Source organism: Poecilia mexicana, unplaced genomic scaffold, assembly GCF_051168715.1.
Source record: "Poecilia mexicana isolate PSO_F unplaced genomic scaffold, ASM5116871v1 scaffold_10, whole genome shotgun sequence".
NCBI classification, from domain to species: Eukaryota; Metazoa; Chordata; class Actinopteri; order Cyprinodontiformes; family Poeciliidae; genus Poecilia; species Poecilia mexicana.
This window is the reverse complement of record NW_028263379.1, coordinates 15301560-15320442: the sequence shown is the minus strand read 5'-3', so window position 1 is coordinate 15320442 and position 18883 is coordinate 15301560. Positions and strand designations below refer to the sequence as shown.

At 37.5% G+C, this 18883-nt stretch overlaps 1 protein-coding gene across 1 annotated transcript; it reads right to left on the bottom strand.

The window, feature by feature from the left end:
• Positions 1 to 703: 703 nt before the first annotated feature.
• On the bottom strand, positions 704 to 16991 carry emx3 (empty spiracles homeobox 3). Its single transcript, XM_014996341.2, has 3 exons — positions 14234 to 16991; positions 5388 to 5572; positions 704 to 931 (listed from the first exon to the last, which is right to left on the bottom strand). Exons 1-3 carry the CDS (start codon positions 14619 to 14621, stop codon positions 764 to 766), a joined length of 741 nt encoding a protein of 246 aa, XP_014851827.1. The 5' UTR covers positions 14622 to 16991; the 3' UTR covers positions 704 to 763.
• Positions 16992 to 18883: the final 1892 nt, after the last annotated feature.

Genomic DNA, 18883 nt, shown 5'->3' with positions numbered 1-18883 from the left:
TTTTTAGCTGACTTTCTTTATTTTTGCAATAAGTTTTGAGCAAAGCTGTCATCCATCACATCTAATCGACTGCATTTGAAAATTGAGGGGAAAGCAATAGACTCAAAATCTCTCAGTTTGTGGGTTTTGGAAGTAGCTTTGCCTCAAACACCTTCAGTCTGGATTGTCAAGAATCTCAGACTAATGCTTTTGAAGAAACTCCAGGAAGGTTCCTTCCTCTCTTTTGAAGGAACATTGTTTCTCCCAGAATGCCTGTGAGCTGGTTCAGAAACCTGCAGCCCAGCAGCTTTGAAAGTCTTTTTTTATGTTTAATTTTCAGGACACGGTCTTTGTTTGGCACCAGAACCAAAGTCGGGTTGTCATCCTCTTTTGCCTCTTGGAAGCATCGAAGCCTTGTCAGTCCAAATCTGACAGAAAGTTTTCTTTTTTTTTCCTAGGAAAACAACCCTCTGTTCTTCTTTTCCTTATCCATTGTCCAGAATAAAGGTTCATTGTCCATCCGTCAGTCCATAGCAATGAAAGCTGTCTGTGTCTACATGTATGCGTGTCTGTTCATATGTGTGTTCGGTTTTAATCTGCAATGTGTGTGTAAACTTGCAGTGAAAAGGGTTAAACCTTGTTTTTGACTAAAAGTCACTGTTCTGAGTGACGCAGGCCTCAATTCCTTAACTTTAATGTATTTATTTACTTTTTTAAATTCAAAATGTGTTTTGTGTGTGTGTGTGTGTGTGTGTGTATGAGATGGCGCAGAGACAGCTGTTGTCTAGTCGTCGCTGATGACATCCACGTCCTCGCTGCCAGCCTGCTGCGTCGCTGCTCTCCAGCGGCTGACATGTTGGCTGCCCTTCCTCTTCTGCTGAGCTTCAGGAGACTCTTCCTCCAACTTCTGCCGCTTGTGCTTCGTCCTGCGGTTCTGGAACCACACCTTTACCTGCACACGCAGACACACACAGTCGCATCAGAATACAAGGCTCATATGAAGCTTGGATGTTGAAAATGTCTGCTTACGCTTACTGTGTTTGGTTTTCTATGGTTTTCTATGGTTTACTAAACACTGACTAATCCAAAATTACTCTTGAAATGTCTAACCTGAGACTGATAAAAGCAGTCTCTCACATGCTGGTAAGAATTGCTGCTGCTAAAGGTGATTCTATAAGCTGCTGTTTTCATTTTACACTTTTTTAAGCAAATAATGGTACAGGTACTCTACATATAACATTCAATTTACCTCATTTTATGACAAAGAAAAACAAAAAAATAATATTTTCACATTTTGATAAATAAGTTGGGTTAAGCATGATTTCAACAAATTTATTTGAGCTCTTTCCGAACTTCCAAATGCTAGTTTTGTATCTGAGAGAAAAGCTCTGAAAAGTTTCAACTCTGCAGGATTTTAGAAAAAAAAAAAAAAAACCTTATGAAGTGTAAAGATGTGACACTCAGTAACCAGTGAAGATTTCTACTGCTTGAAGGTGTTATGATTTCGACGTTTTCCAGAGGTGTTCCAGCAGTTTAGATCTAGTGATGTTCTCAGCAATGCAGTCGAGTAAATGTGTCTTGTGTTCACATATGAAGATGTATCTTTTCACAAATGATTTACAGACATTGAGGCATGCTTTAATTTCTTCCCGATTCCAATGATATTAAACTAATTAAGTTCCGTCTGATCAGAATCTGTCAAATAAATAAGCTGGAACCCACAGAATCCACTTTGTTTTGGGTAGTTAAAACACAGAAGCTGTTTCCACCAACTGCAAACATGCCTGAGAACAATGAGGAGCCATTTGGAAACCTTCGCACAGCTACCAGCCACAACCACAACAAGCTGTGATTCTGTCACTGATAGGAATGATTGTGTGAGAGCAACTCAGTGATTTAAGACCTTTTCGCTGGTAAAACACGACCATGACATGCAGAGCTGTTCAAACTCGCTGAGCTGGCTCCAAGATCTTGTTGCGCAATCTGTCAGAGGCTGTAAACTCTAGATCAGCATGATAGATGCTCAAATTACCTTCAAACATCAGATAGGTTTACCACAGATTCTACCGAGGATTCAAAGTAACACTTCGTCTTTACAGTGAAGAAAAAACACAAAGACAAGAAAGAAGAGATAACATTAAGTGAAAGATGTTTTTTCTGATATATTCAGTTAATCTAAGAGCAATCGTCAAGTAATTTTTAAAGAAAGATAATAAATTCCTTGTTTCTGTAATCTAATTTCTGTGTAGCTGAAAACACAGGCAATTTGGATAAATATGAAACATAATTTTAAAAAAATACTCTAATGAAATCTGGCTGGGTTTGTTTTGAGAAGGATTACCCAACAGACAAACTTCTGCTGCTCAGCATCAAGAGGGAGCACATCCATGATGTAGAGCCCACGCACACTGGCATGATTTGTAATGGAAAACTTCAAGTTTGACTGACCATGCCAGCCTCATACCAAGGCTAAAACCTTGCTACACTGACAGCACTTTGTGTAAGAGACTGCAACACTCTGTCCAGCTGTAATGACCAATTCATTTCTCATATGGCCATAAATACTGGCCCATACTTAGTTGCTCTTCATTTTCCCACTGGATGATAAATAAAAGGCACTTTTTCAAAATTGATAGTGTAGACCCAGGAACCCAAATATTTCTGTAAGACATGGTTTCTATTTCTAGTGATCAATGGGTGTAAGTTCAGGGTAAACCCCGGATAGATTATCAGTCCATCAACAGAGACATACAATCATGCACACTAACACTTGCGCCAAAGGTCAATTTGGCCAATTAACTTAACATACATTTTTAGTAGGAGGAAGCCAGAGAGAACCAGGGACTCCCACTGGTCCACCATATAGCCTAACCTGCCCCACATAAAGGAAGAGTCACAAATCAAACAGGATCATTGAAAACATCCTGGCACAGATAAACGACCCAAAGGTTGATACCAATGATACAATCTGAGAGAGCTGTGTCAGTTTCTGGACTGGGTCGTGGTCCCATGCATGGAAATGCGACTAGGCTGCTAACATCTAGGAAATTATTAGCATGGAAGGAAGCATGTCTCTGGTGCAACGATGACCAGGGAAAAAACTCTTTGGCGAGCATCGTGCAGCAAGCCTGCCTCACTTTAAACGCTATTTGTGGTGAAGGAAGAAAGATTTTTACCCAATCTTAAAGACATAGCCTGATAAAAACCACTCTCTTGTTTTCTGTGTTGCTCTGCAAAGAAGCTCCAGACCCTCAGCTGTTGAGAAACAATTGCTTGCTGGAGTCGTGGGCCCTGTTGAAGCTTTAAATTTTATGCAGTTGATAATATTTGACTATGACGGTATGAAGCTTACCAGAAATTGCCTGCAAGGTAAAAAAATAATGTGCCACTGCGAAAAGAGAAGTGTTGAGCTGAATGAGATGGTCGTTAATGTTAACTCAATATTTGCAACAACATGTACTGAACAGCTTAATTCACTTCATGTGCTGCCACTGCTAAAACTACAAGCGGACCACAATTCTAAAACAGTGCATCATTGTTCACAAACTCTCCTTCTGCTCACTGATCTTAGAAATCCTACCAGAAAAATCTAGATCAACGGGCGTAACGTCAGATGGAGCACTGAAAGCAGAGTTGTGCAGGATGGTAGAATGGAAATTGTTTTGCAACATTTTGCATGAACACTTTGGATCAGTCAGATCCAGAAATGACATGCTTTCCCGGTGAGCAGTTCTGTTCACACATCAAAAACAAACATCTAAAATATGCACAGCACCAGAATTTTCTACTCTCCGTGTAAAGATTCAATTGTTTAACACAATGGTGACGATTCTTACGAAAACTAAGATAAATTAAGTAGATTTATATAAGACCTGAGTCACCTTTTCTCTGCAGGGCCCCTTGTGGCCCCCAGCAGTAAGAATTAAAAATTTATTGACGCTTATTTGGATCCTAGCCCTGAGATGTCCCGCAGGAACGTTGATCACTTGATCATTACTGCCTGTAAAGGCGCTCTGATTGCACAAAGCTGTGATTTATGAGTGATTAATAACCGCTGCTGGCAAGTGACTGGCAGAGCTGCGTCCTTCTCTTCCTGTCTGTTGTTGTGAAATGAGCTCATAATTTATGAATCACGTCGTTTAACTGGCGTCAGGAGTCCAACCACCGCGCCGACTTGATGACAAACACCATCCTGAGAAAAGGAGGAGTTCGCTGACTAATTGCCCACTCAGCATTCCTCACAACGCAAAGAACACACACTGACATCACAGCTAACAATGCATGCCACTGAGCAATGCAGCACATATATGTGTGTGTGTGAGTGTGTATTTAGTGTGCAGATTATTAATTTAGTCATGATCTGGCATAGTTCTATCCTCTAGATGACAGCCAAGTATTTATAGTATGATTGGTGGTGTGCCCTGAAAATGCATCAACACACATGAGAGGCATACTGTGCAAGCGGCGTGACATAAATTTGCAACAAGAGTCCAGTCTGAGCGGTTAAAATCACTTTAGTGTCTGTGATTAATCAGATTTATTTTTTTTTTTTAACTGTGTGGATCTGTTTGTTGATCAATCTTGACCAAGCAACATCTGCAGCGTAGCTTTACCAAAAGTTTCGGCAAAGAAATGTATATATAGTTTGAAAAGGTATGAACCTTTTGGTGTTTATAAGATCTGTGGTTAGGAAACTTTCCAGATCTTAACCCTCGTTGAGAAAAAGTGGTCAGTTCTCAGAAAATAATGTGAAGAAACTGAGGGCAGCAAATGAACTCGAAAACGTGATGATAAGAATATATCCCCGTCAGTCTGTATTTGAATCAAAGGTTGGTATCCAATATGTCAGGTGAATTACAAAAGAAGAAAAACCTTCCTTTGTATACTTTGGTAAACCTGGTTGCTTTATTCTGCTTTTTAAAGTAATTATTTAGTTAGAAGTGAAACTCAGGTGGAGCTTAAGGCAAGACTCGGTAAGCTGAATTGATTTGCCAACCCTCATTTTTTTATCTGTTCTGAAAAAATATCAGTCATATCTGCAGTGATTTCTGTGTCCCACTGGTTCATTATTCCCAGAGTTGTCAGTAACTGTTAGAACTGAAATCTTATTTACCATCTGTCAAAAACTGTGCTATTCTTAACATATTCAGCTCCAGAAATGGGATCCAGTTGTTTCTTTTGGATAGACTATCAGTAACAAAGAAACATCAAAAGCAACAACAACAACAACAAAAAAGAAATACAAGATTATTATAAAAAGATATGGCTGCTTTAAGGCAGATCTGTTGCTTCAGGACGTTAACTCAGTACTGTCAGCTTTTCTTTTCTAACTTTAGTATTTACCATAACAACATCTTGTCTGAACCGTCCCATCATGCACCTCTGCCTCTATTTCCAAGTTGCCTCACCTGTGTCTCAGTCAAGCACAGCCCACTCGCCAGTTGCTTCCTCTCAGCTCCGACTACGTAATGGTTTTTTTCAAAAGCTCGCTCCAAGCGCAGCAGCTGGGAAGGTGAGAAAGCCGTCCGGATCCGTTTGGGCTTTCTGGAGAACGGACCGTGAAGCAACAGGTTCTCTGGACTGCTGTCCTCTCCTGAAAAACAAACGAAAGTCAATCAGTTTTAACTCTAGATATTTGGTTGACTTCTTTTATTTCCACTCTTTAGTAAAATATAATGTATCTAGTGGGCCATTAGGTAATCATTAATGAAAATAAAATTGTAAAAAAAAAAAAAAGTAGATTGGAAACGAAAAGGCAACTTATAATGCAAATCCAATGGCATGTTCAATATCACATACTGATGTTTTTCTCATCTGCACTGTGGCCTGACATCTTCCTTTTTAATTCTTTGATGAGAATAAAAATTGGAAAGCCGTATTTGGTCCTGAATCTTATCTGGAGGCTAAAGACCGTCCTGCATGCAGCCTGAAAGGCTGAAGTCAGGGCCTTTTATTGTTGTTAAATTAGAGTGTCATTGAAAGGTTCATTTATTTCAGTAACATAATTTTAAAAATAGCGTTTTCCACACAAGGCTGTGATGAGTATATGTCGTAGCTGAGCAGAAGTGCGGTTTCAGATTCGTCCTTGAGTCCGACTGCTTCACAAACTTTGAAATTTTCCTCTGATCCAATAAATGTGAATCAAGTTCTACACAGTCTTCACAGTTATTTAAGTCACGTCTATTAAAGCAGAGACACAAGCTAACTGTGATCAATAAATGTAAAAAAACTGGAAAAAATAAGGATGTAGATACTTATAAAATACATGAAAATCTAGGCTCTAAAAATATTGTCATTTTTACCACGACTATGAATATTACTATAGTCAGGAGTCAGGAAGATTTACACATTTAGTGAATAGGTCCTGTAGTAATTTATTTAACTTCATTAGAAGAACTGGCTATCCATCCATTTTCTTTACACCCTTGTCCCTTGCTGAGGTCGGGAGGGTTGCTGGTGCCTATCTCCAGCTAACGTTCCGGGCGAGTGGCGGGGTTCACCCTGGACAGGTCGCCAGTCTGTCGCAGGGCAACACAGAGACACACAACCATGCATACACACACTCACACCTAGGGGCAATTTGGAGAGGCCAATTAACCTGACATGTTTTTGGACTGTGGGAGGAAACCAGAGTACCCGGAGAAAACCCATGCATGCACAGGGAGAACATGCAAACTCCATGCAGAAAGACCGGGCCCGGGAATCAAACCCAGAACCTTCTTGCTGCAAGGCAACAGCTCTACCAACTGCGCCACTGTGCAGCCCAGGAACTGGCTAGTGTTTGATAAATATTGTGGTGATAACTTTTTGGCATAGTTTAAGTGTAACATTTCACATGAGCTTATACTGAGTGTCTAAAAGAGTCCTTTAACTTCAATTCCCATGAGTCAGCATGGTTTTTAAATTCATATCTGAAAGTGGGCTGTCATTACAGTTTTGAAAATCATTTATTTTATTGGTCTTATGTCTAATTTTCTGAAAAACTGAATTCATGTTTTTTGTTAGCGTTAAGCCTTAGTTTTCAAAATGAATAGAAATTAACACTCTGTGTAATTAAGAGTTTCACTTTTTGATTTGAAGTGTTGCTATAAATAGACGTTTCACTGACATTAGGATTTATTCAGATTAACCTTTTTTTCAAGATTCAAACATTTCAGTTGCAATCAGTTACTTTTTTTTCTCATCAAAACAAAACTGTAACTGAAAGCAAGAATGTCTAAAACTTCTGAGAACTGAACAGTCAGACTGACTGATCTCTCTCTCTTTGTCCTGTGAGGATATAAACATGGAGGAAGTCCTTTTCCACATTATTCCAACACAGAAATGTCTCTAAAAGCCTAATTCATTGTTTCTAGACATGCACTGATCACTTGTTCGGTTTTATTTTTGAACTGAACTAAAATCAGAAGCTGCAGAGCTCCCAGTAGTTGCAACACGCCTTTGTGTGTCTATTTGCTCTGCCTAATCTGAACAAACACCTTGTCTGTTTGACATTTGCATCTGAATCATGAGTTGAGCCGCAAACTGAAATCGAAACGCTCATCAGTAAATATAAAAAAAAGACCGGGAGAAACGTGGACGGGTTTGCTCAGATCCTAAAGTTCTGGTTGTGGATCCTGTTGCTCTGCTGGGTTTCATTTCTGCAGCAGAAACAAAAAAGGTTCTGATAATATTTCAGAACCTCAGTGAGGAAGTTTATTTTTATTTTATTTTTTTATTTTTTTATTTTTGCATGTGAAACATTTAGAAACTATTGCTGTTTGGTCTTTAGATTAACATGAGTCAGTCTGTGAATAAGATGTTTAGAACAGAAGAGATGAAAGCCCATTTTTAGAATCTACAATGTTCTGTGATTTGAAGTCAGTCAGTGCAAATGAACAAAAACACAGACGCTGATTGACTGACAGAAAATAAATCCTATGGAGCTCCTGACATGACTCTTGTGTTTTGATATATCTTAAATTAGAATCTAAAAATAAAAAAATAGCAGTCAGCATCTCAATCTGGGCTTATAAATATGTAAGTGTCAAAAAATATTTTGAAAAATCCTTTGAAGAAAATAAGTTGCAAAAACAACTAAAAAGGTAAGGTTTTAATTTTAAATGTGAAACATTTATAAGCTATAGGTTTATAATTTACTTTTATCAAAAGAATTTTTTTTTTTTTTGCATTTCAAACGTTTGCTTCAAACCAGATTCTAAACCAATCATAACCTTTATTTAATCAAATAAAAACTTCATTGAGACCGACAATCTATTTTTCATGAGGGATCAATGTTTGTTTTGTTTTAGCCAAGAAGCGAACTCACGTTTCGATGTTCAAACCACGAATGAAAAACATTTTAACCAGCTGCAGCATTGCTAACTCAAGCTATCTAAAATCCTGCTCTTCAAGGTGCTAACCGACTTTATTTCCATGCAGATCGTTTTTTGCGTTTTTCCATCTCGGTTTGTCTAATTTTACTGAGGTGCTAAAGCTAGCCTTCTCACTTTTGGGGCGAACTCGAGTCTCATTTGTTTACGAGGCGAAGTGGTTGAAAAATCCGTGTGACAGCGACGCTGCAACGGTTTCTTTGTTTCTTCGCTCCAAACCGAAGCGCAGCTTCTGCTTTTATTTTTCCTGAATGTTTATTGAAATCGCACGTAAATCCATCAATACATTTTTACATACAAACAAATATACGCTTGGGTTCCTTTTAGCACGCTGAAAAGGAGTTGCGGCCGCCATCACGCTCTACGCAAAAGAGCGGGCTGTGCGACAATGATGGCGGGCGGAGAGCCGGCACGTACCGGGCACCTTTTATCTGGCGTTAGCCGTCTTATTCACATGCAAATTCAGAGCCGTGACTAGTGGCCGTCATGGTTTGCAAATATTTCTGTTCAACGTCAAATGATGCTTTAATGTAGCAACTGCTCGAATCGCTAAAAATTTATCCGCAAAACTGAAAAATTCAACATCCACTTCTAATTGTCTAATTTCTTTAATTAACCAAATTAAAGAAATTAAAATGGATATTGAGATATTGAAAAGTTTACTCAGCAGCGAACAGCTTATCTGGGAATTAAAGTGACATCTTTGATTTTGATTTGAACAAAAACAGAAAAATCTTTCTTGTCCTTTTTATTTTACCATCCGTAAAATACGCTCCAATGTGCAGCACAAACAGACAAAAGTTTGTTTTTGTTTTTATTAATGTTGATAAGATGCATGTTTATTTATTTAAATTTTAAGACGCATGTTTATGATAAATTAGCATTTAGTCTCCTACTGACGCTGCTGCAGTATCCCTTTTTAAATTAAGCCTTTCAAATAGGGAGGCCATGGAACTCGATAAACTCTGAGTGAACCTTCATCATAGATGCAGAACAAGGATGAGCAACAGCAGAAAGTCAGAGGACAACAGAAAGGCATCTCTGAATCAGGATAAATAAAACTGCAGGAGAAACAGCCAGCGATCTTGAGATTACTGTCATTTCTATTCCTCGGCTAAAGTTTTTCAACACTTTTGCTGTTTAACTTGGAGCCTTCAGTAGTAACCCCAGAACTCACTTGATGCATTGTGTTGAGCAGATGAAGCAGCTGATTTGGCTAGATATTAAAACCCACAGACAGAAGCTGCAGCTTCTGTCCTTTCCAAGAATAAATTCTCACAGTTTTCATCAGGTTAATGTCTCATCAGTCACCTCTATATAGGAAAACGTTTCTCAGTTATAGTTCTGAGACAGTTAAGCATTTGTCTTTCTGAGCAGCTGAAGTTGCACTGGGAGTAAACAGAACGCAGACAAGGGAAGAGCAAAACCTTTCAAACTAAACCAGACCTGTTCGCATCAGACGATTGGCCTTGTTGCACATTCAGTTCAACTGACACTATTATAATGAAATCTTCTTTTATTGATATTTTTTGTGTAAAAAATAAACTTGTGCTTTTCCTATTATCTTAATAAAAGTATTACTTGATGAATGAAAGAACAATCGTCCAGAGTTCAGCTGATCAGTTGGTCAAATATAAACAAAAAAAATCCATTTTATTAATCTGAAAAACTAAACACTCCCATCATGTTCAGTCTTTAAATGCATCAACTAACAGCACATGTTTTAGATTTAGTGAGAATCGGATAAAAGTAAGTAGAAGTTTATTTGTATAGCATCTTTCAAGATATAAATCAACAAAATAAATGTGCAAACCAAATTTAAGCAGAAGAAACTTACGGATATACCTTGACATGTAAATTAATTCTTTCATTTAGGCTTACATCTATTACAGCTATCAAAAAATTGAGTTTATTTCATGGAATTGGTTAAGATCAGTATTAACAGGCCTGACCTCAAAGAAATAGGATATCAGTAAAGAAAGGCCTAATCTGTGCAAACATAAAGCTTTACTCAAAGCAGAAAACGAAGCAACTCCAGCAATGATTTAACAACAAATTACATTAAAAAACAAGCTTTGCCAAATCGACTCTCTGATTATGTTTTTTTTTTTTTTTTTTTTTTTTTTTTTTTTTTGCAGAAAGAACAGTGACAAATTTCCTAAATAAATAAATACATTTAAAAAACACCACTATGGCTGCTAGTGAGTCATTCACAAGCAAATTATAACTTTTACTTCCTTGCAGTTAAAAACACATGGTAGCATCCAAACAAAGACACTTTGCTCTAAAACCAGAATGTAAAACAGATGAAGTGAGCCTTTTAAAACAGTTTCATAGATTGTGAATAAAACCTGTCAGACGTTTTTTTTTTTTTTTTTTTAATCTGGGGAAGTATAAATGATCCTGACTAAGCTACACATATATTTTCAACATACATTATTTTATTTTATTTTTTACAAAAACTGAAAGAAAGAAAAAAGCTGTGAGTGAAAGTCCACTCTTGTTAATCTATTAAATGATGACTTGTAGTCACTTCCTGGCTCTGGGGCACAATGAGGTGAGTTAGCACAATGCAAAAGAATAAAACCATCACCAATCTTAGAGAAACATTTCTGTCCATCAAACTGAATGATCTGAATTCCATTAATTAATAAAATATGCAAGAGCTTCATCTCAGACTCTGCAAGTTAGCGTGTTAAATGCTCAACCCCGGTGCAGGACATGATCATTACTAAAGACTGAGTGTATAAACCGCAAAGCACAGTGGTGGAGAGTTGATGATCTGGGCTTGTTTTACAACCACACAAACTTGAAGGTAAGCTCCTCTGTAAACCAAATGTGAGGTCACCTGTCAGAGGAAGCTCGATAAAACTGGGTCATCGACAGGACGATGATCAGAAACACAGCAGCAAACCCACAAAAGAACGACTGGAGAAGAAAAGAACCAACATCCCAACCTCAATATGTGGCTGGACCTTAAGATAGCTTCGTAGAGACAAAGTTCAATAAACTAAAGCAGTGCTGGAAAGGCCACCATTCCCCGACTTTCACATGAGAACCAAATAGACTCAATTAAAAAATGACTGGATTTATTGCTTTAAAGTTGATTCTACAAGCAGATAGTTAGTTCATGAGAGATGATTCCTTTTACACATTGATTTTCTGTTTTGATTTAGTTCTTGTTAAATAAAAGCATTACATTGTAATATGTGATGTGTTCTTTATATTTAGTGAGTGCTAATGCTTCATGTCATGCAGGAGTGAGGACAAGGACAGTGAAACTGTTCCATGTTGTAAATTGGAGCCGGAGAAGCAGGAGCTGCAAGAGAAGTGAGGCTGTCAGCTGCTTCCACATAATGAAGAAAAATGTGTCTGTATGAGAGGAGGTGCAGCAGACAGAGGAAGAGGAGGAGGACAAGAAAGGGTTAATGGGACCACCTGAGTGGGACAGGTAACAGAGACACCTCAAACCCACACTGAGACTCAGATTCATCCGCTTCTGAAAGTAGTTCTTTTGGCGGCCTGTGTTGCAAGGCTGAAGTTAACTGCAGCAGAAATGTTCTCCTAAGATAAAATGTAATGAATAAATGTCAAATAAAACAGCGACAAATGTTCCCTTTGTCAATGTTAAAATCTGCATTTCAGTTATTTATTTATTTATTTTAATCAAACCCTTAAAATAATAACGTTAATTATAAGTCATCAAAGGAGCTGCTGGGATGAAAATATATTTAAAAATCCATTTGAAAAAATAAAATCGGTAATTCAAACTAAAAGACGCTAAAAAAAAGTCTGAACTTTAGGATGTTCAAATGATATTTTAGAAATTCTTCTAAAAAAAACAAGTGGAAAAAATTTAATTATGCTAATTTTGCCTCTCTTCTAACTTTTTATTGAGTATATTTAGACATGAAATACCAGAATTCATGTATCTTAATAAGAGCTAAAAAAAAATGGTGGCATTAGGCAGCCTGAAATATAATGCTGCATAAGATTTTTATGATTGTATTAAAAAATAAATTATTTGAAAACTAATTTATGAGTAATTGCATAATGTGTTTTATTTAAAATCTGAGATTGTATGAATTATTATTTTCTGAAACATATGATTATATACTATTGCTATTTTTATTGAAAAATAAAATTTTAAAAAATGTATGACGGTATTGTTTTAGGGTTTTTTTATTACAATGTTTATTATGAAATCTTTTTATAGGGCAATCATAAATTACTTCAATAAAATTTTTATTTTAACCAAGTAGGAATTTGAATAATGTCTCAATTAAGGTAAAATAAAATGATCATGATGAATCATAATGGTTTAAAATGATTTCTCCTTCTGGCTTCAAGTTGTGTTTAAATTTGATTTATTTGCTCTGACACTTTGACAGTTTCTGAACGTTTAATTGAATAAATACATGGAAAAGTATTTGAAATAAAGTTTGATTTCATGACTGATTTAAAATTTTACACACACTGACAATTAGGTTTCAAAAAGAGAAACAATTAAAAAATCATAGGAGTTGCAGTGAAGAGTTTAAACATGAATAAATAGAAAAACGGTGACTTTTTAATCAACCAATAAATGGCTGTGAATAACTGAGCAAAAAATTAGTTCAAGCCGTGATGAAACGGCGCAAGTGTGAGATGAGTTCACGGGGAGTCAGAAAACTTTGCTCAAACTTGTAGGATTTTAAAAGGGAGAAAAGAAGATAACCCCGTCATTTCGTAATTTTATTTTATTTTATTTAATAAACGCTTCTTTTTAAGTGTAGATATTTGTTTTTGTGTCTAAGACGAAAAATTAAAAAAAATAGTCTGAAACAGTCTGACAAAATTGTAACATTTTTATTTGTAGAAATTAATTTGCAAAAGTTTTCTAGTTTAAACTAAAACGTATTTATTTATTTATTTATTTATTTATTTATTTATTTATTTATTTATTTATTTATTGGTTTAATTTTTTTCCTTCATTCCGTTCTTTGTTTTTGTTTAAGTTTTTTTTATATATATTTATTTTTTTATTTTTTTATTTTTTTATTGGTTTAGTATGCTGGAGGGTTTTATTCTAAGACGTTAAATTACTATTTAGTTTTTTTTTTTTATTATTCTAAGTTCAATATAATCCCACAAATAATTAGGTTATTAACCTAATTATGTTAATAACTGCTTTATTGTATTTGCTCACTTATATTATTTTACGGCTAAAATAAATTCACCGCTTATGATAAAAAATTAACCATCATTTAGTGAAAATCCTATCTACGTTCTGAACTTCTGATCTGGGCCGGACCTTCAGCTGCTTTGCTTTACGCACACTTTCTGATCACTGATATGATCAGCTGCACGTGCCCCGAACGTATCTTCAACTGGTTATCAATTAATACAAAAAAAAGAAGAGAAAAAGAACATAAAAGAAACAAGCCCACAAAATGTTTGCTGAAAGCTTCCACTGCTTTTCGACCACAAACAAGACAATTATTTTAATGAATAAAACAAAATTATCTATTTATAGTTGTCATTGATATGTGATGCAGCGCTAATGATGAACTCCATTCAGCTCCATTCTACCCCATAAAGCCAAGAAAACATTCAAGCTTGGTAAAGACCAGAGGTACACTTTATATGTAGCATAGTTTAATCCTGTGAGAGGGAGGGCGGTTTCCAAATAATAAGAAATTGTCTCTGGAATGCAACAAACTGAGCTTTAATCTGTACACGTGAAGCAAAGTTGTGTTTAGTCAGAGTCAAAAAGAAAAAAAAAAAGAAACATGTTTCTGGAATGGATGAATCTTAGAAAATCAGCAGAGATAAAGCATGGACATACTGAATACGGAGGAGGAAAAGTTGAGTGAAGCGGCGGCGGAGCGCCCTCGGCTCACCTTGGAAGCGATGTCCCAGGAAGCGGCTCCGCAGCACCCACGGGTAGAAGCTGAGCGCGTCCCGATGCTGCGGGCTGAAGAAGCTCTGAGGGGGGATCTGTAGCGGGTGCAGCGGGAGCCCGCCGGGGCTCTGCGTGTGCGTCCCGGTCTCCTGCAACATCATGTCCGGCCCGGCAGAGAACAAAGTCCTCCCGCTGCCCCCCTGGAAGCAGGAGCCGAAAACCCCGGTGGCTGAAGCCGGGTGCATAGAGTCCGGGAAGCGGAGCGCAGTGGGCCGGATGGGCTCATCCCCGGAGCTGCCGCCGCCGCCGCCGCTGTGGCTGCTCGCATCCTTCCCCACCAGAGACTCTATGGTGAAACATTTCTTGTTATTACTGTGTTGGAACATGGTGAGCACCTGAGCGGAGAGGATGAAGAAGAATTTCAATTATTCGCGTCCAGTTAGTCCAGTCCTTCGGACTCTTGGGGTTCAGATTCCCAGTTCCCCCATAACTCTTCCCGATTGTCGGCCTGTGCGCACCAGCCGTGCGTAAATTCCAGATTTGAGCTCCCGAGAGTTTCCTCTCTCCGCTGCAGAACGTCAACAAAAATCACAAACTTGATCCGGATTGGGGTGCCGCGCGGAGTCTCCGAGCTGCTGCAGCCGAGTTTGAGCCTGTTAGCCTCGGATCAGTGGGTGTCTCCACGAACCTGCTGCCGCCTCATGCTGGAGTCTGATGAACCGGGAGAGCCTGCACGAGCGCACATACCTGCCGGAGGTGTGCTGTGAGCATGCGCAGAGGCGGCCACTGCCACAGCCATTTTGTTGATGGGTTGGATGAGGAGGAGGAGGATGTCAAAGGTGGTGATGATAATGACTGACAGTGATGATGAGGATGATTAATGTGAGGTCATAACAAATATTATTAATAGGCACGCTAATTAAAACTCATCAGCAATGAGTGACTCATGTTCGATTTAAAGTGCTGAAAAATATTCGGGTTTTCAAACAGAACAAACAAACAAACAAAACAAAAAAAGTGCGGTTTTGCTTTGTTGCCATGCATTGATGTGCCTTGTTTTATTCTCTCAGTTTGTGTAATTTTTGACCGCTGAATAAATCAATCACCACAGAGCGTATCCCTCCGTTTGTTTCTACTCTAAATATTTTTTTTGGTTTTGTTTAATTACTTAGAGCACTAACATTTTTTGTGGTTACTGAAAGTCGTATTTATTACAAATAAAGTTTTAGTTTGTATGTCATATTTCTATTTATAACTTCGTTAGCTTACTGTAAATTGTATTTTTTAAGCGTTTGTTCTTTCAAAGAATTTTTTCGTTTCCATGTAGTTTCGTTTTTTCTAATTCTGTGTTTCTTTGAGTTTAATCTTCCGTGCCTCTTTAATGAGTTTTATTTCAGTCTCTGATTTTTATGGTTATTTGTATTTTTATTTCATTTTTACTTTTTTGCTGCACTTCTGTCAGACCTTCCTCTTTCTTTGGGCCATTTCCTAGTTTTACATTATTTTGCATCAGTGTTGTGATGTTTAGTTGCTTTTTTTTGTCTCCATTTGTTTTGTGGTTAATCGGTTTTTTTATCTCCCTATTTATGATCTTTGACTTTTTGCTCTCTAAAAAACATTAATAACAAAAGTAAATTAACCTCAGTTTGACCACTACTGGATTACAATGTTACTTTCTACTCCTAATAAGGCATTAATTTTATTATTCTTTTGTTCAAAATTTTGTCCAAATCTGGTTTCAATTTTTCTATACTTCTGCTTCATGTTTTTAACTGTTTTCTTCAGCATATTTCTATTTTGTGTATTTATACTTTTTAACTAAATTGTTAAACTCACAGAGATCCATCTGAGTCATTATAGTTTGACGTTGCTGTAATGCCGTGTCAAAGTTGTACACATACAACAGAAGAACTCTGAACATGTCTGTGAATCCCTTAGTGACCCTGCAGGTCAAAGGTCAGATCCATTTCCTCTTCCAGTTCTTGTTGTCTTGTCAGAGCCTGGTGTTGTGACTAAAGTAGACAAATTAACTTCACATCCGTCAAAATTGACTCCCACCAACTCAGCTGGAAGTTATCCAAGGCTTCAGTCATGAAAATAATAAAAATGTAAACAATAAAAAAAATAATAATAAAGAAATGCTTTCAAAAAATAAAATAAAATCAATTTTTTTTTATTTTTGCAGTTGGGTTGTTAATTCCAATAAAAGTAACGGAAAACAAATAAAAACAATTAAAATGAAACAAAACTCAGAGGAAGTGTGTAAGATCCAGTAGGAAACCACAAAACTTATTTTCAGTCTTAAACTGGTTTAGATTAACATCACCAAGCAGAGCCTTTTTCTCTTAATGTCCCACATGTCAGAAGTTAAGATCAGTCAGACTACTTATTAAAATGTATTTAATTTTACCATCATAAGTTGTTAAAACTTCCCTAAAGTGCAACACTAGTGTGTAACAGCAACTATCTGAGTACCAAAAAACCAGCCCATCTTACAATACAGCTGTATATACACAGTACTAAGTAATAAATAATTAAATATGTAAATAAAATAAAAATGTTAATTCAAAGAAAAAGACAAGAATAAATCTAAAATAAGTAAAATTAAAACAAATCAAATGGCAGAGGAAAGAGTTCTGAACTTTCTTGTTTTATAAAACTATCATGAAAACATATTTTGGGTCTTCAGGACGGATTTATGGATTTAGATTACCCCACATAACTTTTCTGTACCAGCAGGAAAAAAAAAACACTATAGGTTGTCCCCAAGTTGTCAGAGCAACAAGTCAACTTTATTAAAATAGACTTGATTTTTTTTCTCAGAAGGGAACTTTATTTGTTGTGAAAAGTTCCCTGGCAAGGAGTTTTATGTAAAAACTAGGCAAAAGGGAATATCTCTTTGAACAGATTTTTCTATAAACAAATAAAGTTCCCTTGACTCTCAAATGTTAAACACTGAAATCTGTCAATATTAGTTGAAATTCTCTAGTTTATATCTGAAAAGCTTATTTTACAGAAACAGAGTATTAATAATGGCTGCATGCTGTAAATAAGTTATTCAGCTTTGGCACCTGTTACTGAGGTGCAGGGGAACAATGCAGTGCAGAGGATTTACCACTGATGAGTCAAAGAGCTTGACTTAAAAACTGATGTCTGATGAAACTTGAAGTTTTGGTAATGACTGAATGGCTCTTGGTTCTGAAGACTTAGCTTTATTAAATGTTGCTACAAAAAGATGAGATTTTAAATGCTGAAATTTTGTCAGAACAAAGATGAAGCTCTTCTTTTGCCTGAGTAGCCTAGGTGAGAAAACCTGATTTGGTTCACCCTGTCTGGATTCAAACATACACTTTGCATTCATCGTTACTGGCGCCTGGTTCGGCCGTGCAGTCCAGGCCCAGATGTTTGTTTCAGCCCACGCAGCTCAGACCAGGCCTAGACTTGGCCCGGACCTGTCTCTTCCTCTGCAGCTTTGGGACCTGCAGGACAAATGCCAGCCCATTCAGGAGCCGCTAATTGTGGCCCGGGAAGCCCCTCAAAGCCCCCCTGCCTCCGGTCTGAATGAGCTGCCCTGCAGAGGCCCGTGTGAACCACAGTGCCCCTTTTGCCTCCCCGCCCCGCTCCCCCCATCTCCCCCGCCCGCTCCACATGTTAATTAATAGGCCTTACTTGCATATTTGGATCCTGCTCTGCTTTGATGGAAGGCAGCCATTAGCATCTATTAATTTTGCCTCTGGCGTTCCACTGGCGGCTCTGAAAAGGAGAATTAAGCGGTGTGACTCATTGTGAGGCTGAGTTAAAGTGCGATTATTGTCCTGCAGCCTGGAGCTGTTGCTAACTGCTGCTAAGCCCTCTTGAAAGTGAAGGGGCGACTCCTCCTCATTAGTGTCCAACAACGGAAAGATATTAACAGGAAATAGCTGCAAATTTCTTTCTTCCACATTTTAATCCTTCCTCGTGAAAAGGGCACTTAAAAATCTAAAGACGTGAGCTGGAGCACAAGTGCTGAGGGCAAACTGCTGCTGTGATGATACTGTAGTCCGGCTGCTGGTTGTCAGACTGCAGTTTTGATTTTCAAAGCTAAATCTCCTCTGCAAACTGTTTTATAGCCAAGCAAGAAAACTATTGTGCCAAAAAAGAATGTCTCAACTGTGAACTACAGCGGTGGTGGCAGCATCAAGATGTGGGGCTATTTTGCATCTAGTTGGGCTGGGGGTCTTGTAAAATGTGGATGGATTAATTTTTGTCACATTTGCCAAATAATTGTTCAGCTTCATCACAAACTAACAGCTTAGATGCTTGAAACTTGGACATGACTGAATCCTCTTGAAGGACAGTTTTCATCCAATCTGGCTTTGGGACGGATGGTTTCTAGGGTGGCTTTTTCAAAGCACCAACTTCAACCCCTAAAACACTAGGCTTAAAAGTCCACCTTCACTAAAATTAATCACATTAAATACATCGTTCCAGATATGGTTTTAAAAATAATCAAATATCCAGAAATATGACATAAGTTTGTTCATGTTTACAAAAAGACTGTAATTGAGGTGCACCTTCCTGAGAGACTTTTCATCAAATGTTAAGTGGATATTTGTGGATGTATGTGTAAATTTGTCCCTGCAATAAATTCAAAGTTATTCACAATTCT

Coding starts and splice junctions, on each gene's coding strand:
- emx3 (XM_014996341.2), bottom strand. CDS start 14,621: ATGTTCCAACACAGTAATAACAAGAAATGTTTCACCATAGAGTCTCTG. Junction 5,573..14,233: donor CCTGGGACATCGCTTCCAAG/GTGAGCCGAGGG, acceptor TTTGTTTTTCAG/GAGAGGACAGCAGTCCAGAG. Junction 932..5,387: donor TGTGCTTGACTGAGACACAG/GTGAGGCAACTT, acceptor CTGCGTGTGCAG/GTAAAGGTGTGGTTCCAGAA.